This window comes from Strix aluco, chromosome 3, assembly GCF_031877795.1.
Source record: "Strix aluco isolate bStrAlu1 chromosome 3, bStrAlu1.hap1, whole genome shotgun sequence".
NCBI lineage: Eukaryota > Metazoa > Chordata > Aves > Strigiformes > Strigidae > Strix > Strix aluco.
Window position 1 is genome coordinate 67,545,564 of NC_133933.1, and position 16,952 is coordinate 67,562,515.

Genomic DNA, 16,952 nt, shown 5'->3' on the forward strand with positions numbered 1-16,952 from the left:
TTGCATCTCATCTATTTTACATGATGGCTCTAGTTTTTGTTTCACTTATTCCAGGAAATTTTCTATAATGTTTAGCTGTCAGCCTCTTGCAGTGGTGCTTGTTGCTTTTGAGAAAATAATTTGATCTGGTGGTTACAGTTCACAGTGGTCTAAATCAAAAGCAGTTTAGTCTAGCTCTAGGTTGATGTGTTTTTGTGACTTACCCAAATGCACTTCTACCAAAAGATGATAAAGGTATGCCAAGAATCCTGTCCATATGGGAGATGGACGTTCTTGAATGGCATTGCAAGAGAACGAATTGTGACAAAGGTTTCAAAATCTGATAGTTGTCAGAGAAATCATTTGGAAAATTATGATATGTGCTACCAACTGACACATAATAGTCATATAAAAAACTAAATTAAAATTGGGTTTGTGAGGGGGTTTTTTAATATTAAGTTACTGTCGGCCCTACTAAACTAGCCCAGTACCTAAAACTTTACTGTTCATTCTGTTTCCCCGTTCTTCTTGCTATGGTATGACTACAGAAATAGTGTTAACAGATTTTAATACCCTAAAGTTCTACATATTTTGTACTAACTCTTAAAAATTCTTTTTTTCTACAAGGTTTTAATATTAGAACCAACAAAAATCTATCAGCCCTCGTATCTCTCCATCAACAGCGAAGCCGAGGAGAAGACTGTATCTATCTGGCATGTGCTGCCTGATGACAAGGTATGCCATGATGTTACCTGTAGTTGTAACTTTTTTCACAATTTAAAAGTATGCATGGTACATAAGGTATATAATATGTAAACAGTTGCATCTAATGATGGATTTTGCAAAGGAGAAAAGTGTTACAGTAACACACGGGAAGATGCTGTGGACATGTGTTGCCATGCATTTAAAAAACTTTTTCTTTTTTAATATGCAATTCTTAATTTTTATTTTAAGTTTGTTTTGTTGTTCAATGGACCTCTTGTCTCCATCGCTTTTTAAAATAACTTGCATCTTCTTTCAGGTTGTCTTAAATCAGTGTATGATATACAAGTCTGTTGCTTAAGACTTCATATGTAATTTACAATATACCATCATCATACAAATAACGTAGCATAAAATTACACACACAAATAGAAGTGTCTTTTTCCTGTACCTGCAATATTGCTTGTCAGCTGTGGTAAATACTCCTTTAACATGAAAGTTAGAGACTGGTGTCTTAAAATAGGAACGGAATCAGTCAAAAGCCAAAGAAATATTTGGCGGATGGATGGACAGATAGATAGATAGATAGATGCTCAGAAGGTCCTAGAAATTGAAAAAGCTGGAAATTCCATATGTCAAAGTGTGAGATAGCCAGACATATTTGGAAAGGAGCTTAGAAAATCTGGAGTGCAAGGGGAGAGGAAAACCTAGAATGGTTATTGCATTCTGGGATGCTTAGGAAGCAAAATATTGGTAAGAGTGAAGACAGGGAGGACATCATAGAACCTTGGTGAAGCACAGGAGCACGGAGACATGGGGGGAGTACGTGAAGAGTGAATGGGAGGCTGAGTCAGCTGGAGCCACAACACTGGAGATGTTGTGATTTGTAAGAAATAGCACTGTTCATTCTTCCATGGCAGCATTTTGCTTGCCTGCAGGATAGAACAGTGAAGAGCTATTTTTCAGGTAATCCATCCTTCAGCTTTCATGCTGGTAGTCTGTTAAAGGAGAAGCATTTTTGCATGCAGAATATGTGAGGCCGTACTGCTTAGAATTTTTGTTGTGAGTTCATAAGAAAATGTAAATGGACTGTGGCTGAAATTGCAGATTTAGAGCACAGACTGAAATGTTTGCCTAGACCAATGAATTTCTGTTTATTTGTGGTTTATTCTTACTGATGTTTTTCCAAATAGGCTCAGCCTCTGAGAATAATATAAAAACTAAATTTATGTAGTTCTTGGACAAACCCAAAATTTACCGCACAGTAAATAATGATTTGTCAGTACTATGGAGGAAACCTTGTTATTGTAACAGATCTGTTCTGAACGTATTTTGTATTCAGAATTTAGTCTATTTAGAAACTACTTTACATGCAGATTTTGGGGGGTTTTGTAGCCTTTTTTGTGTGCATGTAGTTCACATCTAAACAATACTTTCCATTCTGTTACATGACTTATCTACAGCATAAGAAAGAACATAGAGCTAGAAGGAATTTTCTGGACTATTGAGTCCTGTTCACCTCTGTTGCAGACTCTCTTGTCATAAAGTTTTGCATAAAGTGATCAAGCTCCATCTGAATACTAGTGTAGGTTTCACAGGTGACTGTGTTGGAAACTGGTTTGAGAACGCCACTGCACCTCTAGAAGAGCCTGGATTGGAATACTGCTGGTGAAGTAGAAGAGTGTTACTTGGTCTTCTAGCTTTCAGTCTGAATTTGTTGCTATTTCATACTCATTTGGTTTTTTGCTAACACAGTGTTTACGTTAAATGGTTCCTTTCTCTCTCTGATGTTTACCTTACAGTATTTTTAGGGAGAACTCTAATATTTCTTAGTGGTGGGGTTTTTTTAGGCAAAACAAGTATGCTTGGTGTACTGGCCACACATGGCATCTCATTGCCATGAATTCTTATGTTCCACTTAGAGTTAACCTTACTTGAGCATGCACACTTGTGGTGTTTTATGGTGCATTCGTGTATCTTTTAGCTAATGGGATGTTTTGCTTTATACTTTCAGTGATAGCCTTTTCAATAGCTGTGTGGAGAGTGTATCTGTTTTCTGCAGATTAGCGTTTTCCTATTTTGCTGCCCTAGTGTTAATCAATAGCATTAGACAAGGTCAGTTTTAAATGCACTCCCTAGTACTTTTACTCCAGACAGAATCATTTCTGTGGTGAGCTTATTCAGTAGCCTGGGATCTGATTGATACTCAGGGCAGGCATCCTTGCCCTGTGAGCCATAATACCCATCAAAAGAATGCAGTAGGCAACTTGGTAGTTACCCCTTCAGCTGTACAATTATAGTGTGTTGTTGCAAGTTTGTTAAAAGTCATTTAGAATCCATCAGAAACCTTACAGGGAGAAAAGGGATTAGAAACATTTGGAGACACCAGCTTCCTTTTCAGTTGGACATAACCAGTATAATATTTATCTTTGATAAAGACATTTTGTGAAGGGAATTGATGTGTTATCTGTCAGCCCACTGCAAAGAGGAAGACTCTTACTTTGATCCTTACTAGGCTGAAAACAGACATTTCGGGGACTGATTAACAGACAAAGAACACCTATCCCTACTGCAAGGGCAGATTAGACAGCTGTGTTGGGAAATTTCTTCAACTATCCATTTCAATCTACCTATCATAGGTAGAGTTTTACCAGTTTACGCTTCAGGTTTCGGTTCATTTTGGCTCATAAATTATTTCTACTTATTTTCCAAAATTTCATCAGTGCTCTAAGAACAAGAATTGTGAGTTATGAAGTGTATGGACATCCTTTTATGCACAAAGAAACTGAATTTTCCTTTCAAATTCAAACTGGAACTCAGTGGAGCCTGCAGCTAGCAATTTTATAATAGCCAAATGACAGTCAATATCAGGATAAATGATGTGGCCTCTTCCTTTTCCATAGCTTTTCTAGCAGCATATCTTACATTCATGCCTTTAATAATACCAAGTTTAACATAAACAAATGCCTATAAAAATTAGAAAGCATTATATTTTGTAGAACGCACATTACCTTTGCCTTGCAGTTCCCTAATTTTAGCAGCCCTTTCCACACGGGGTTAGAGGAATGCAGCAGTGCTGTTTGCAAGTTTGAAATAGAACAGCCTGTCTCTGTTTCGCGTTGGCTTCTGAATCCATTTTGAGTTTTGTTTTGGGTGGTTAGTGTTTTTTTGCCTAACCAAAGAACAGATGCTGAATTTGGATAGCGTGCCTGATATATTTACTCCAATGTATTCAAAACTTGGCAAGATCGTGAGGGACATAACTTTTATATTATTTCATTGCCTGAGAACTTCATGTGGTAAAATAAAAGGTATATGAATCTGTGAGAGATTAGTTGCATGTAGATGACAGGTAAAACCCACAATACTTGTGCTTCTTGTTATGCTTCTTGAGTTTCTGCATGTCAGGATGTATATTTTAACTTACTTAGATTTTTAGATTACTCCCAATAGGGGGAATTGGAAAAGTACCAATAGCTAAGCTCTGAGGGAGTTTCCAAGCACAGAAAATTGGAAAGTGTCAGAGTTTGTATATGGAGAGAGGAGTAAAAGACAGTGCAGATACACCCTCCTGATTAGCAGAGGGATTGAGTTAGTGATCTTTCTTCACACAAGAGAACCAGGCAACCCGAATAGTTTCACAAAGACTTTATACTACCATCAGTTAGTACCTGCACTTCAAGCTGCAATTCCACCTTTTCTTAATACCAGACTATTGTCCTGTCCCTGTACCCCACTGGAGATACCCTTCCCCCCATTTAACATTGAAGAGATACTGGAGTTACCGCTTTGTACTTTACAGTTATGATGGTGTGAAGCTTGGGCTTCGAGAAAGGTGTTTGCTTGTATTTTTGGTATATTGTGATAGGCATTTTATATTAGCATCACAACCTTTAATGTGATTTGAGCAGGAAGGAAAGAATTACAGAGGACGAGAAAATCAGTGTAGGAAGCCTTGTAGAAAGCTGTTATAGATGGGAGAATAAATTCCACTATCATCTCCTGCACATTGTGTAACTATTTTGGCAGTGTATCTGTTCTGAGTTCTGTATATTTCATTATTCATAAAATGTTTAAGCTACACATTTTCATGTCTTCTTTTGGAATACATTTGATTATGTTTGTGTTTGACACTATGCCCTTATGCTATAAATTATCTCATAGCAAGAAATGTTTCTGTACCTTTTAATTGCTCATGTCTCTAAAATGCCAGAAGAAATTCAGCTCTAGAAAGCAGAAGTTCTTCAAATATGTTGCCCATTGTGGTGGGATCCCAAGGTTGCCAGGACTTTGAGGTGGTGTAGTTCCACCTTTTCCTGAAAGGAGAATGCTTTCATTAGAAGATACAAAAGGCTTCTGTTTCCTACAGTAAAGTTTTATTAGAGCATAAGCATAGAGAAGCAATATGACTGCCTACAGAGAGAACTCAGTTCTGCTGAATGTGATGGATATAAATTTGAAAGGTCTGAAAATAAGTGAGGCCTGGCCCTTTGTGTTTTCGTAGGGTGGCTTCTTTCTTCCAGCCTTATTACTCCAGCAGCAATTAGGGGTTTTGGTACATTCTTACTGCTCTCTTCTGGATTCCCAGGGAAATAGTCTTTTTTCTGGTTTTTTCGACACTTGGCCTTCAGATTTGCTCCTTCCCTGAGCAATTCCTCCTACTTTTCAAGAATTTGCCGCTTTGCTGTCCAGCGTCAGGCTTCCTGCTTTTAGCTCTCTCCACCTGGTTTTCCCACGTATGAGGGCACTGAGCATGCAGAGCAGACTTCTGGTATGCTCAGAGGTGGAATTTTTTCCTCCACTTTCCAAAGGGTCGCATGTGACCCCAAGTTCAGCACCCAGACCAGGCTATACTGGCAGCCCTTCTGATCTTTTGCATGCTTTCTACAATAGCGTATTGTGTTTGCAGAGTAAACCATGAAGAAACAAACCAACCAGAACTTCTATCTAGAACTTCTGTTGCTTTGTTTTTGAGTGAAAAAAAAAAAAAAAAAAAGCCCTGAAAAATAACTGTTAAAAGACTGTTGTAATTCAAGTGTTTCTCTTTCCATCTCTTGAGTTTCAGTCTAGAAGATATGCCTACTGGTGCTTTGTTCATAGAAAGGAATGTTTTGTTTATTTTCTTCTGTGTGTTACAGAAGGGTATCCATGAATGGAACTTCAGTGCTGCATCTATCAGGGGAGTAAGGTAAGTTGTTTCCCTTTTATGTTTTGAAGCGAAAAGAGTAATTGAGTGAGTATTATATTAAGCTGCTGATGTGGACCTTGGTGGAGTAACAGGCACAGAATTGGAGCAGAGTATTGCAGGTACTTTCACAGGTGCCCTGCTCTAAATGAAGCTCCAGGAGTCTCATTCTGGATCCAGAAATGACCACTTGCAGAGTTTATTATGTAAAATTTAGCAAACATAGCCTGTTGAATTGAAGAACTGAATTTTCTAAAAGTTGTACTCACTTTATGCTAGCTAAGATTGAATTAAAATAACTGCCAATGTTTCATGTCCTTTTACCTGAGTTCTGTCGCAGCCAGAAGCTGCCTGGTGCACAGAATACGTAAGCCAGGAAGTAACATGTGGATGCAGAGTGGAAGGATATGAGGGACTGACAAGATCAGGGTGCCTTGCAGTATGCTGATTGCTTACCTGTTGTTGGGTTTTGGTGTGAGTGTGTCCGTTTAGGGTGGTTTTGTTTCTGTGTCTGTTCGTGGATATGGCAGCATAACTGTTTCAGAGAATGCCCATAAGGAGAGGAGTCTTGTCAACGCAGTGACCACAAAGTGAAACTTGTAGATTGTTTGAGAGAACAGAAAAGGGAGTCAATAGAAGAAGAGGGGAAAAAAACCGCCAAACCTCACAGATTCATGTGGACTAGGCTAACATGGATTAATAAATCAGAGGATCAGGAATGACATGTGCAAGACTGGCTTCACTGCATTAGAAGAGAACAATGTTATATGTTCAAGGCCACCTTTCTTTTCTTCAGCATGCTTCCCTCTGGGACAGGACTTGAAATAATGACAGAGAAGGAGTCTTTGCCATCTACTTGTTTGATTTCCGCAAAATGTTTTCTGTCTACTAGGGAGAATTCTTTACTGGATTGTGTGCCATACTGTCAGCAGAGAGCAGCCACATCCAGGCTAGTGGGTCTGCTCTGCTGGCCCAGGTCGAATGTAGTATGCGTCCTGTTTGGCATGGTCCAGCCTTGCAATTTGCATCTTCTGATAGTAAGAGTGTTCTACCACTGTTGTGACCTCTTTGGATCAATTCTTCATCTTAGTCTCTTTCTTTTTTTTTTCTCTAAGATTTATACTTTGTCATCCTGCAACTTTCCACTTTGGTGTTTGCTTTTAGTGTAATTAAAAAGGTCCAGAGATCTTTTTTTTTCTTTTTTCTTTTTTTTTTTAAATAGTCATTGCTCTGTTCTAATCATAACTGTTCCATACGCACAAAGCTGTTGCTATGTCTGCAGGACGTTTCTGCACAGATGGATGATTCTTTTTCCTTCCAAAAAGTAACTTAAAAAAACAAACTATCAATAGGCACAGAAATTCAGTCCTGTGGGATTCAGCTTATTTTGGGCAAAAATTGCAATGATACACTTAGTTCAGTCTGGTGTGGGTTTTGGTTACAGTATGTTTTTGTGTGCTTCTAAAAAAAGAAAAAAAAAGAAGTGTTTATTGTCCTTTTCTTTCCATTCCCCTCCCCCTTATTAAACCATACTGTGGTCAGTACTGTTTCTGGTGTACGCTCCTGCATTTGTTATTTAAATTGTCAATTGTAATTTAATTTGTCAATTAAATTTCCAATCTGTTCATCTGGACAGATGTCCAAAACAACTTGGAAGACTTTACAGTGAGCCAAGAGTCACTGTGAATTCTTGGAAAACTCTCTGGCTGCCTTCATGAGGAGCTGCAGGGGGAAATCTTGTATCATACGCAAGTATAAGACTGAATAAATTAGGGGGTTTTTGTTGTTTTTTTTTTTCCCCCCTTTCAAATATATGTGCATTTCTTATCACTTAATTTTTCAGTTTTTTTCAGTTTTTTTCCTAGTTTTATGAAGACAGGTATTCTTTGCAGTGGGACAGCCTTCAGAACCAGGCCTGCTTTTAACCTATTTTTGTATCAAGACTATTTTTGGCTCTTTTGAAGCTCCTAGACTTCCTAGACTCAAAGCGGTCTAGGAAGGGGGATTTCCCAGCTTCATGAGGATTCTCAGCCTTTCTAGACTAGTAAGAACCAGCTTTAGAAGTGCAGCTTTAACATACAAGGCAGGTCTTTGTACATGATCTTGGGAGGCCTCCATAAATATTCACTGTATTACATAAGGAGACAGCAGGTTTGAGGAGACATCTAGCATTGAAGTGGCTAATGTTTTTGGTAAATACTTAAGGGAAGTGACTGAGCGGGTCATTTTTCTGTGTGCTATGTATTAGCTGGTGTAATCAGGATCTTATTTAATGAGTAATAGAGTTCAGCTCTCAAGAATTGCAAAGGGACTTGGAAATTATGTAGAGCTCTCTGAGCAGCACAGTGCTAAACCGCACTCTGCATGCAGGGAGTTGTACTCTTTGCGTTTAGCTTAACAAACTCATTGATTAGTGCTTTGTGTGCTGCTGTAAATAACTCTGCTTTTGTCACATGCCTTCCTGACCTCTTAAACACAAATGTTTATTATTGAATTGGGCCAAAAAGTACTGTTAATCTTAAAGGTTTCATCAGAGCTTTTGGAACGTGGCTGCTACCCCAAGGTGCGTTGCATCTTAGGTTATCCAGAAAAGTCCCTAGTGTTCTGCAGAGCTGACATCATATAAGCGAGAAGATACCATCTTTATTTTTCCAATTTAAAAATAAAAACTAAAGTTGCAGTCTGAAGTTGCTAGACTACAAGTTGGCTTTTTCTCAGTGTTTGGGACAAGCCCTGGATTATGAAATAACTGCTACTTGTGTTGTTTCTGTGGGAGAGTGTCTCAGAGGTCATGTTCATGAATGTAGTGTTAGAAACAGTGAAAAAAAAATTGGATTCAGATCTGAATCCAGTTTTCTTGTAGCTTAAGAATTGACAACAAGGATGTTCGTCTTCCATCCCAAATTCTCAGAACTTGGATTCTCATCAGACTACTTAATTACAACAGTGGGAGGTGTCTATACTTCTACACTTCTAGAAAACAGACAGAGGTTTTACAGAGCTACTTTTCTGTGTTTGCTGCCAATGTTCAACATCTGCTGCTTCATCTGGAAGTATTAGTAAGCAGTAGTTATAGCACTTGCAGTATTTCTCATTGGCTGAGGGGAGTTCTGGATGCACATGAGCTGGGCACAAGGCCACGCTACATCATGCTACCTTGTTTGTCTTCAGAGTTTCGCAAATTCAGCCCCAATTCTGCCGTCATAGAAGTCAGTGGGTACTACGTGTGCTTGGGAACTGTCAGAATGAGGCATTTCCTGAACAAATTAACCTGTCTCATTTTGTAAGTTGGTGTTTTTTAGTCTTCGTTTTTTCACTCTAACAACTTTTTTTCAGGGAGGAAAGCAACATATAAGCAATGTAAACGCTTGCTTAAAGGCCTTAAATATTTATGAATTTGCCTGTCCTCTGTGTACACTTCACATTCTTATCCTTTTATTCACTGCTGTGTTAGTGGCTCCTGTGCATGTCAGGTTTAAACTGACAGTTTATTCAGTAAAATGTTTAAACTCACATGGAACTTGAAATGAATGAGTAATTCTGTTAATATCAGTTACTCCATATCTGGAGAGTTTACTTGTATGCTTGAAAACCTTGAAATAAAAGTTAGTTTATACACTGTGAAGAGTGACTGTCTTCCCAGATGTGTACATTTCTTAGCACTTAAGAATTTTTCCTAATGTAAAAATAAATGAGTTACCATACCCAAAGACAAACATTCTTATAATGAAGCTCGCTCTTCTCATAAGTAGCTTTATGAGAGGCAGCCCCCCCAGCTTGTCTAAAGTCATTTGTTTATCAAAAGTTACAGGTCTCTACGACAGGAATAGTAAAAGGAAGCAAGGATCAGACAAACTTAGACACCTGTTAAAGATTGAATATTACAAGAATTTCCTGATATTTAAAGAAAAACTGTTACGTTAATCAAATCATCAATCCTTTGGCACAACATAGAATAGCATTCTACTTTATTGTGCTATAAATTAATTAAAAACTGATGACTATCTCGATCTAGCTGAAATAAATAGATTTTACTAGGACTGTGGATTTTGTCCGGTATCTTAAGAATGTTAATAAGGACAGTTAATTTGTCTTGGTTTCTCAAATACTGCATTATCCTGTGTAACAGCTCTAGCAGTCTTTTTTTTCCCTTTTCTAATATAGTAACAATCAATTATACTGCATCAGCTTGACACCTGGCACTCAACATGTGACAAAGTTACAGAAAGAGCTTTTTCAAATAAAGTTTAATATTTTCTGTAAGGAGCACAGTAATAACATGCATATAAACCAGTTCTGGTGAATGAGTATCTTTGCAAGAGCTGCAGCCTACTTGGGGTAGAAAACTGACAACTGTACCAGAGTTTGCATCTCTTCTGCTCTTCTGTTGAGGCATCTATGCCTCTATAAGAAAATGGCATACATACTCCTTCATTATCTTTGTTCTACTGTTACAGCAGATAAAAACAAAACTGAAGAAAGGTATTGGGTGGGCAAGGGTGGTAAAGTCTTTCACCTAATTTTTTGATGCTGACTTAATTTTAAAATATTTTAATGTACCAATTCACAAGGAACTGATCAGAAATTTTTGTGTTCAGGATTGAGCTGTGGCTGATTTCTAAAGCACTCATGATTTGAGTTTTAATTTCAGCTTTCTAACATGATCCTGAAAGGATGCTTCATCTTGGCTGCAGGGGTGGGAATTAAGGACCTTACCTAAATGCACTGAAGACAAAAAATGACTTGCATCAATGGAAATAACCCTATTAACTTCTTCGTTCTCACTCTTCCTTGGACACTGTGCAGACTTGGGGGGCAAGCTGAATGATAGCAAACAGCAGAATGTGAACTTCGGAGGATACAAGAATGTAATTTTACAATAAGGAAAAACTATGGCTGCTTAGGTTTAATCTGGTGCTTTTCCATATTCAGTGGGTTGATCTGTATGGTTTGACACAGCTGGTAGAAGTCCAAATGTATCTTTCCAATAACATGTTCTGCTTGACTGTTCTTTCAGCATTTCGAAGTTTGAAGAACGGTGCTGTTTCCTGTATGTGCTGCACAACTCAGATGACTTTCAAATCTATTTCTGTACAGAACTTCATTGCAGAAGGTGTGTCTCACTGTTATTTCAGAAAAACATGGCTTGTAATGGGGTAGATGGTGCCTGCATGCACAACAGGGACTGACTGTTTCAGAACTATGGTGAAAGTTGATCTGAGCATCCTCAGTGATCACCATCTTTCATGCAAAAGAATACTGCAGTACCCTGGAGATGTATGAGGTTTGAAGGGTCAAAGTGCAAACTCAGCCAAACATTAGAAACGAATATGATTACAAATGTAATTTTTTTTTTTACACACTTTGTGAGATTATCTTTGTAATACTTACCATGTTAAGGCTTGCTGCAAGTGTTTGTTGTCCCCAGTCCAACAAAGCGTCCTGAACTTAAAATGGACTTTCTGAAGTGGGAACATTAGGGATAACAACAAAGTCTGGTCAAGGTTTCTCTTTTACTGTAACTAAAATTTTATTTATGATTAGGAAGAAGCACACTTCATTTTCTTTACATTAGCATCATGTTTACATAAGTAAACATGATTATACCAGTATCCCTACGGTAAACTAGGCAAGGGTTTCTTGTACAAAACTAGGGGTGTCTCAGTTTCTCTAAACTATGTTTCTGCTCCATAAGCTTGAGGGCTGTGGTCTTGAATTAATCCAAAAGGCATTCCCAGAGGAAGTTTAATATCTTCTTGTGCTAAAAAAAGTCTGCAACTTTACAAAAAATCACTGCAGTACTCTATATTAATGCCTGTGGCCACCTCCCAGCCCAATCCCTAGGTGCTTGTCTCATCCATTCTAGTTCATGTAGGTTCTTTTACCATGTTCATTCCCCTCCGTATCTGGGCACTTCTTAGAAGACGAGTAAGCCATACTGTAGCATGACATTGTATTTGCACTTGCATTCTTTCAAAGGGATAGAAGTCATATGTAATAGTGTGGGGTTTTTTAAACGGGAAGTTGTAAAATAGACCCCCTTTTCATTCAAACAAAAACTTGAAGCTAGCCTTCCTGCACTACAGAAACTCTTTCAAATGTAGTCAAGACTTCTAGGCACTTTTCATGATGCTTCAGTGCTTTCATTAGACATGAAGAAATGGTAGTACAGGATGAGAATTTCACCTGATACATAGATTTTTGAAATATGAATGCTATTAATAATTTCAGACATCATGGATGCACGTATAAAAGGAGTACATAAAAGAAGTAGGAAAACTGTAGATTTTGGCTGTTAATTCTCCATGTAAACAAAAATATTTTTGTTCTTTTTGCTGTAAAACAAACTTTTACCTGAGTTTATACTTACTACGGTCCTCTCTTGCTTTATTCATTACTTTAGAGAGAAACATCATCTTTGTCCCCATACTGTCTCAAGTGTATATTTGCCCTTTTTTTTCCCCTCTTGACAGGTTTTTTGACATGGTAAACAGTATCACTGAAGAACTAGGGAAGACTACAGAGGAAGGGGAATGTGATGGAGACTCTCTGGAGGTATTTCCGCCCCCCCCCCCAACATACTAAGAATTTTGGTCTTCTAGTGTAGTATTTTACCAAAGGGAGTAAATTACTCATCCCTTCTCTGGAAGAAGTTAGACAAAATATTATTTTTAGAATTTTATCCTCTACTGTTTATAAATGATTTATTCTTTTTGATGTTCCTCATGTAGCTTTTATAACCAGCATAGCTTAATCTCTCATATCTCAGCATACTCGCTTGAGAAGGTACTCAACTCTGGAATTCTCCAGTCATGCTTATTACAGAGTGACTCTTGTAACAGTTACTTCAGACTGTAATCATAGGCAGCATTAGCATCTGTTTAAATTTTAAGGACTGTTTGTTGTCTGTTTCATGCATCACTGGAATCGTGTGCACTTAGCTATTGGCAGGTAGTCTGCACAACAAGTAAGGATATAATTGTAGTAGGGGAAGGCTTGTCCGTGCTAGTAACCATCTGTAGGCAAGCACAGCAATGAGCAGTGCACTCAGGTGAGATGATGATGTTGGTGCTGCTGGGAATCTGTTTATACCCTTGCCACTAGCTTGCACTGAAGTTTAGTGTGTCCTACTTCTGCTACCATCCCTGTTAGCCAAGTTACAGCTTGCCAGGGTATGCCATTACACCTTGTGTTTCTATCTGAACTTACACATAGTTGAAAAGTGAGTACAAGGCCATTGGGTGCAGTGCAGTACTTCGGGTGTTTAGGCTTTCTTTTAGGAGGCAGGGAGCAAGGTAGATATCTAAGCCAGTATCCTATCACATGAAAATTTGGTGTCTCGAAGCTCTAGAGACATCCAGAACTAACAGAGAGTCAGTGCTGCTTAGTGAATGCAGGCAGCCCTCTGTCCCAGTTTTGATGTTGGTATTTTATAATACATCTGAAATTGGAGGTGGGACAAAGAGAAACCACTAGAGAGACTTGTGGGATAGAAAAATACCCTATAATGAGAACCTTAGGGTGCCTAATCTGTTTATTTTAACAAAAAGAAAAGCAGCAGGTGACTTGATTATAGTGGGTAAGCATTTTTACAGGGAAAATTATGATGTGCTAATGGTCTCTTTAATCTGTTGAAGAAAAATGTAATTAGATAGTGACACCAAAGAAATTTGAATTAAGAGGCATGACTTCACCATAAGAGTAATTAGTTGTTGAAACAAGGTGGTTTGAGTTGTAGAAACAAAGTAGTAGTGGATTCTCTCTTATTAAAAAGATAACAGTCTTTATTTGGAGGAAAATAAAAAATACTTTATCTAGGCATCAGCTCCTGAGTTTAGCATGGGAGTGAGCATGTGAAACTACATGTCTGCGTTACACAAGAGGACAGATCAGATAATCTAATCTGATGACCATTTCTGAACAGGTCTTACTCTTTGAAATTCAAATTCAGCCAAAACCACGATTACACTGCAATCCTGATTAACCTCCATTGGCACACTCTGCTGGCTGACCTGGCACTGGCAAAACTGAGGTTGTGCTGGTTTTGGAATATGTGGTCAGGTCAGGAGAGCATCTGGAACAAATTAAGTGTATCCTGCCTTGGTTTCTATGTCTGTGTGGGAGCCGAAGTTCTCCACTTGGCGCAGGGTGCCCTCTGTCGCCTTCTCTTGTTTTTACAGCAGCTGCCGGCAGGTTGCTGATGCTGCTGAGTAAGACATGCAAGTGTAACTCCACAGAACAGGCAAAGTCCAGCTTAGCTTTATGCACTTACCTGAAATAGCTACCTTAGAAGCCAGTGTTTCCTGTACAGTCAGCGGAGAAATATGGGTGTGTCTGCACGGTATCCAAATTGTCATCTTGACATGTTTCTTTCCTTCTCTGTGGTCTGCAGAAAGCAACTAGCATCCTAGATGCCTTAGTTATGAGCACAGGGTCAGATGGAATAAATCTCACCCCTCTGTTTCATGTTGTTGTTTGCTTTGCAGTATGATTATGAATATGATGAAAGTGGCGAGCGAGTCATTCTGGGGAAAGGAACTTATGGCATTGTGTATGCAGGACGAGATCTGAGCAATCAAGTCAGAATTGCTATTAAAGAAATCCCAGAGAGAGACAGCAGGTATAGTAACTCTGGCTGATTCCAAATTTTGTGCATTACATAATTTCATCAGTAATGTGATCAACCAGTTTGCTGATCAAGGAGTACCTCTTCCGCAAAGCTGCCAATAAATTAACTGTCTGTGGTATATAATGGTGTTCCCTATCTTTGTAACTAGATGTTTCCAAATTGTGGAATAGATTATGATCACCACTGAGAATTTATATGTTTACTGGGTTTGGTAGTAGCAGTTTATAACACTTTTTGTTTCCAAAAAAAATATTGAAGTGCAGAATCTCCCTCACCTAGTGATAAGCCTTATCTATTTAGACATGCTCAGGCATGCCCTTATGAAAGAACTATTGAAATTCATGATTTGTGGCATCCTTTAACATTCTGAGCCTGAATTATTGATAAAGACATTTTCCTTTCCTGTTTGTGCATCATTTATTGTGAAGCCTCTTAACATTAAAACAAATCATGTGGAATGATCTTTTTGTCCACGTTTTTTTATTCAGAGTCTCTTTATATATGTATTGCCCTCTCTCATTTATGAAGGTTGCCATGTAAAGATCAGACACTTGATGTTCTTAGTACTTGTATATCTGGAGGCTTCCAGTGTATCCTATTTTGAATACATAGATTTCCACAAATATTGTGATAAAAGTGATAGCAAGTTTTGTATGTGCAAAGAAGAAATTTGTTTGTAGCAGCTGTGGTTAATAGAAAGATAGCCTGAATAGAGCAGTAACTACCTTAAAGGAAAAAACAAAACCAAACCCTCCATATTTTTCTTCTCCAATACACGTTTTAAAAGAATTTTCAGTGGAAAAGGTTTCAGGTTCAATGTGCAAATCATACTGGAAAAAAGATTATTATAAAGTTGTTAGTCTTTCATCTAGACTTTCAAAAATATTTACAGGCTTCCAGGACAAATTTCAAGTATTATTCTTTTAATGCAAAGTAAGGAAAACTTAGATTCATTTCTGATTAATTATAACCTGATCTTTTAGGACTTTGAAACAAATCTGTAGAAAGAAAAGAATTAATCTCTGAAGTTAATTCTTAACATTTTCAAAGTAAAAATTACCATCTTTTGGATTCATAAGAAATAATTAAGTTCTGAGTCAGAGTAGTGAGAAATGCAGTGAGTTCTGTGCAAAAAGCAGTGAGTCTTTGATACTGCTGTATGTTAAATATAAGCTACTGAATAATTTACTTAATTGTCAGGAAATGTTAGACTAGAGGGACACATTCTGAAAGAAAAGGAAACATTCCTGCAATGCTTTTGCCCTCAAATGCATTTCCAGTACTACAAAATAGTACCAGTGGCCATATCAACTTTCCAAGTTAAAGTAAAATCATGTTAGGTAGATAATAAGATCTAGCTTTCTAGGATTTAGAATTTGTCCTTCTTTGTATCATTTAATGTCTCCTAATGACTAAGTTCTAAAATAATAAATGCCTCATCCCGCTGGAGAATTTTCTTATGGCTTTATTTTATTTGCTAAATTATTTTAGTTGCTCAAGACTCAATTAACTGTGCAGTTTAAAAGTGCAAGGAGAGGAATTACAATGGTCTTTCTGTTGCTGCTCTGAATGAATATCCCATTAGTAGAACTCAGGAATATAATCTCTGATTTTTGCGTTTCTGAATGACTAACAGTGTAGTCAGAATCTTTATAGTCATGTGTGGAGAGGCAAGCCAAAACTCAAATTAGTTTTTAGTAAATAGACTCGGAGTTGCATAATCACACTTTTCATTAACCAAATACTTTCATTGTTTTCTGCAGCAGTTGTTTTCCAGAAGGCTTTTCAGATGCACACTTTTTTTTTCTTTTCCCTTCACTTTTATTTTAAGAGTTCAGCCTCCACTTGTATCTTGATCCTGCTGTTAGGGTAAGCTGATAACTACATGCCCCAAAAGGGATTGAAGCTCACAGGCACTTTTCCCTTAAGAACTTCAACTGCATTCATGCTTTGATTGCATTTCTGGCACTGGCACTCCGCTGGCTCCAGGGAGAGCTAACTTCTAGCTTGAGACAGCAGGAAGCTACTCTTCCTCCCAATAAATAATAAAACAAAAGCTTTTTCTGCCAGTTCATTAGGGTACAAGAATGTACCAGTGTTGGTGTGAAGTCTGTGCTGAGAGCAACCTGGTGAAGGTGGCAGTAAAACTATTCCTTTTGGTGGCAAGTAGCTGCAAGGTTGAGTTTGCTGTTACGTTTAGTACTCCCTCAGTATAAGCATCTGAATATGTCTTCCACTTACTCAAGACTCTACAGCTCCTTCTTGCATCTGGACTGACAGAAGCAGGTCTGTGTCCTTCATCTATTTCAGCTACCCTGAAAGTCTGACTGCAGATGTTAGTGCTTTAGTGAAAATAACCACCAGACTCTCAGTCTGTTGTCTGTGTTTTCCCAGACGATACACAGAATGTGGCAGCTGACCTGCTTCCAACTCGCCCATGGTTGGAAGAAGAGCATT

General features: G+C 38.1%; 1 protein-coding gene across 2 annotated transcripts in view; it reads left to right on the top strand.

The window, feature by feature from the left end:
• MAP3K5 (mitogen-activated protein kinase kinase kinase 5) overlaps nt 1-16,952 on the top strand; it is a 109,673-nt gene that overhangs the window by 68,572 nt on the left and 24,149 nt on the right. For both annotated transcript variants that reach the window (XM_074818989.1, XM_074818990.1), the window contains 5 exons: nt 607-714; nt 5,820-5,869; nt 10,884-10,979; nt 12,340-12,421; nt 14,353-14,486. In XM_074818989.1, coding sequence (XP_074675090.1) covers nt 607-714; nt 5,820-5,869; nt 10,884-10,979; nt 12,340-12,421; nt 14,353-14,486 — 470 coding nt within the window. The remainder of the gene's footprint in view (nt 1-606; nt 715-5,819; nt 5,870-10,883; nt 10,980-12,339; nt 12,422-14,352; nt 14,487-16,952) is intronic.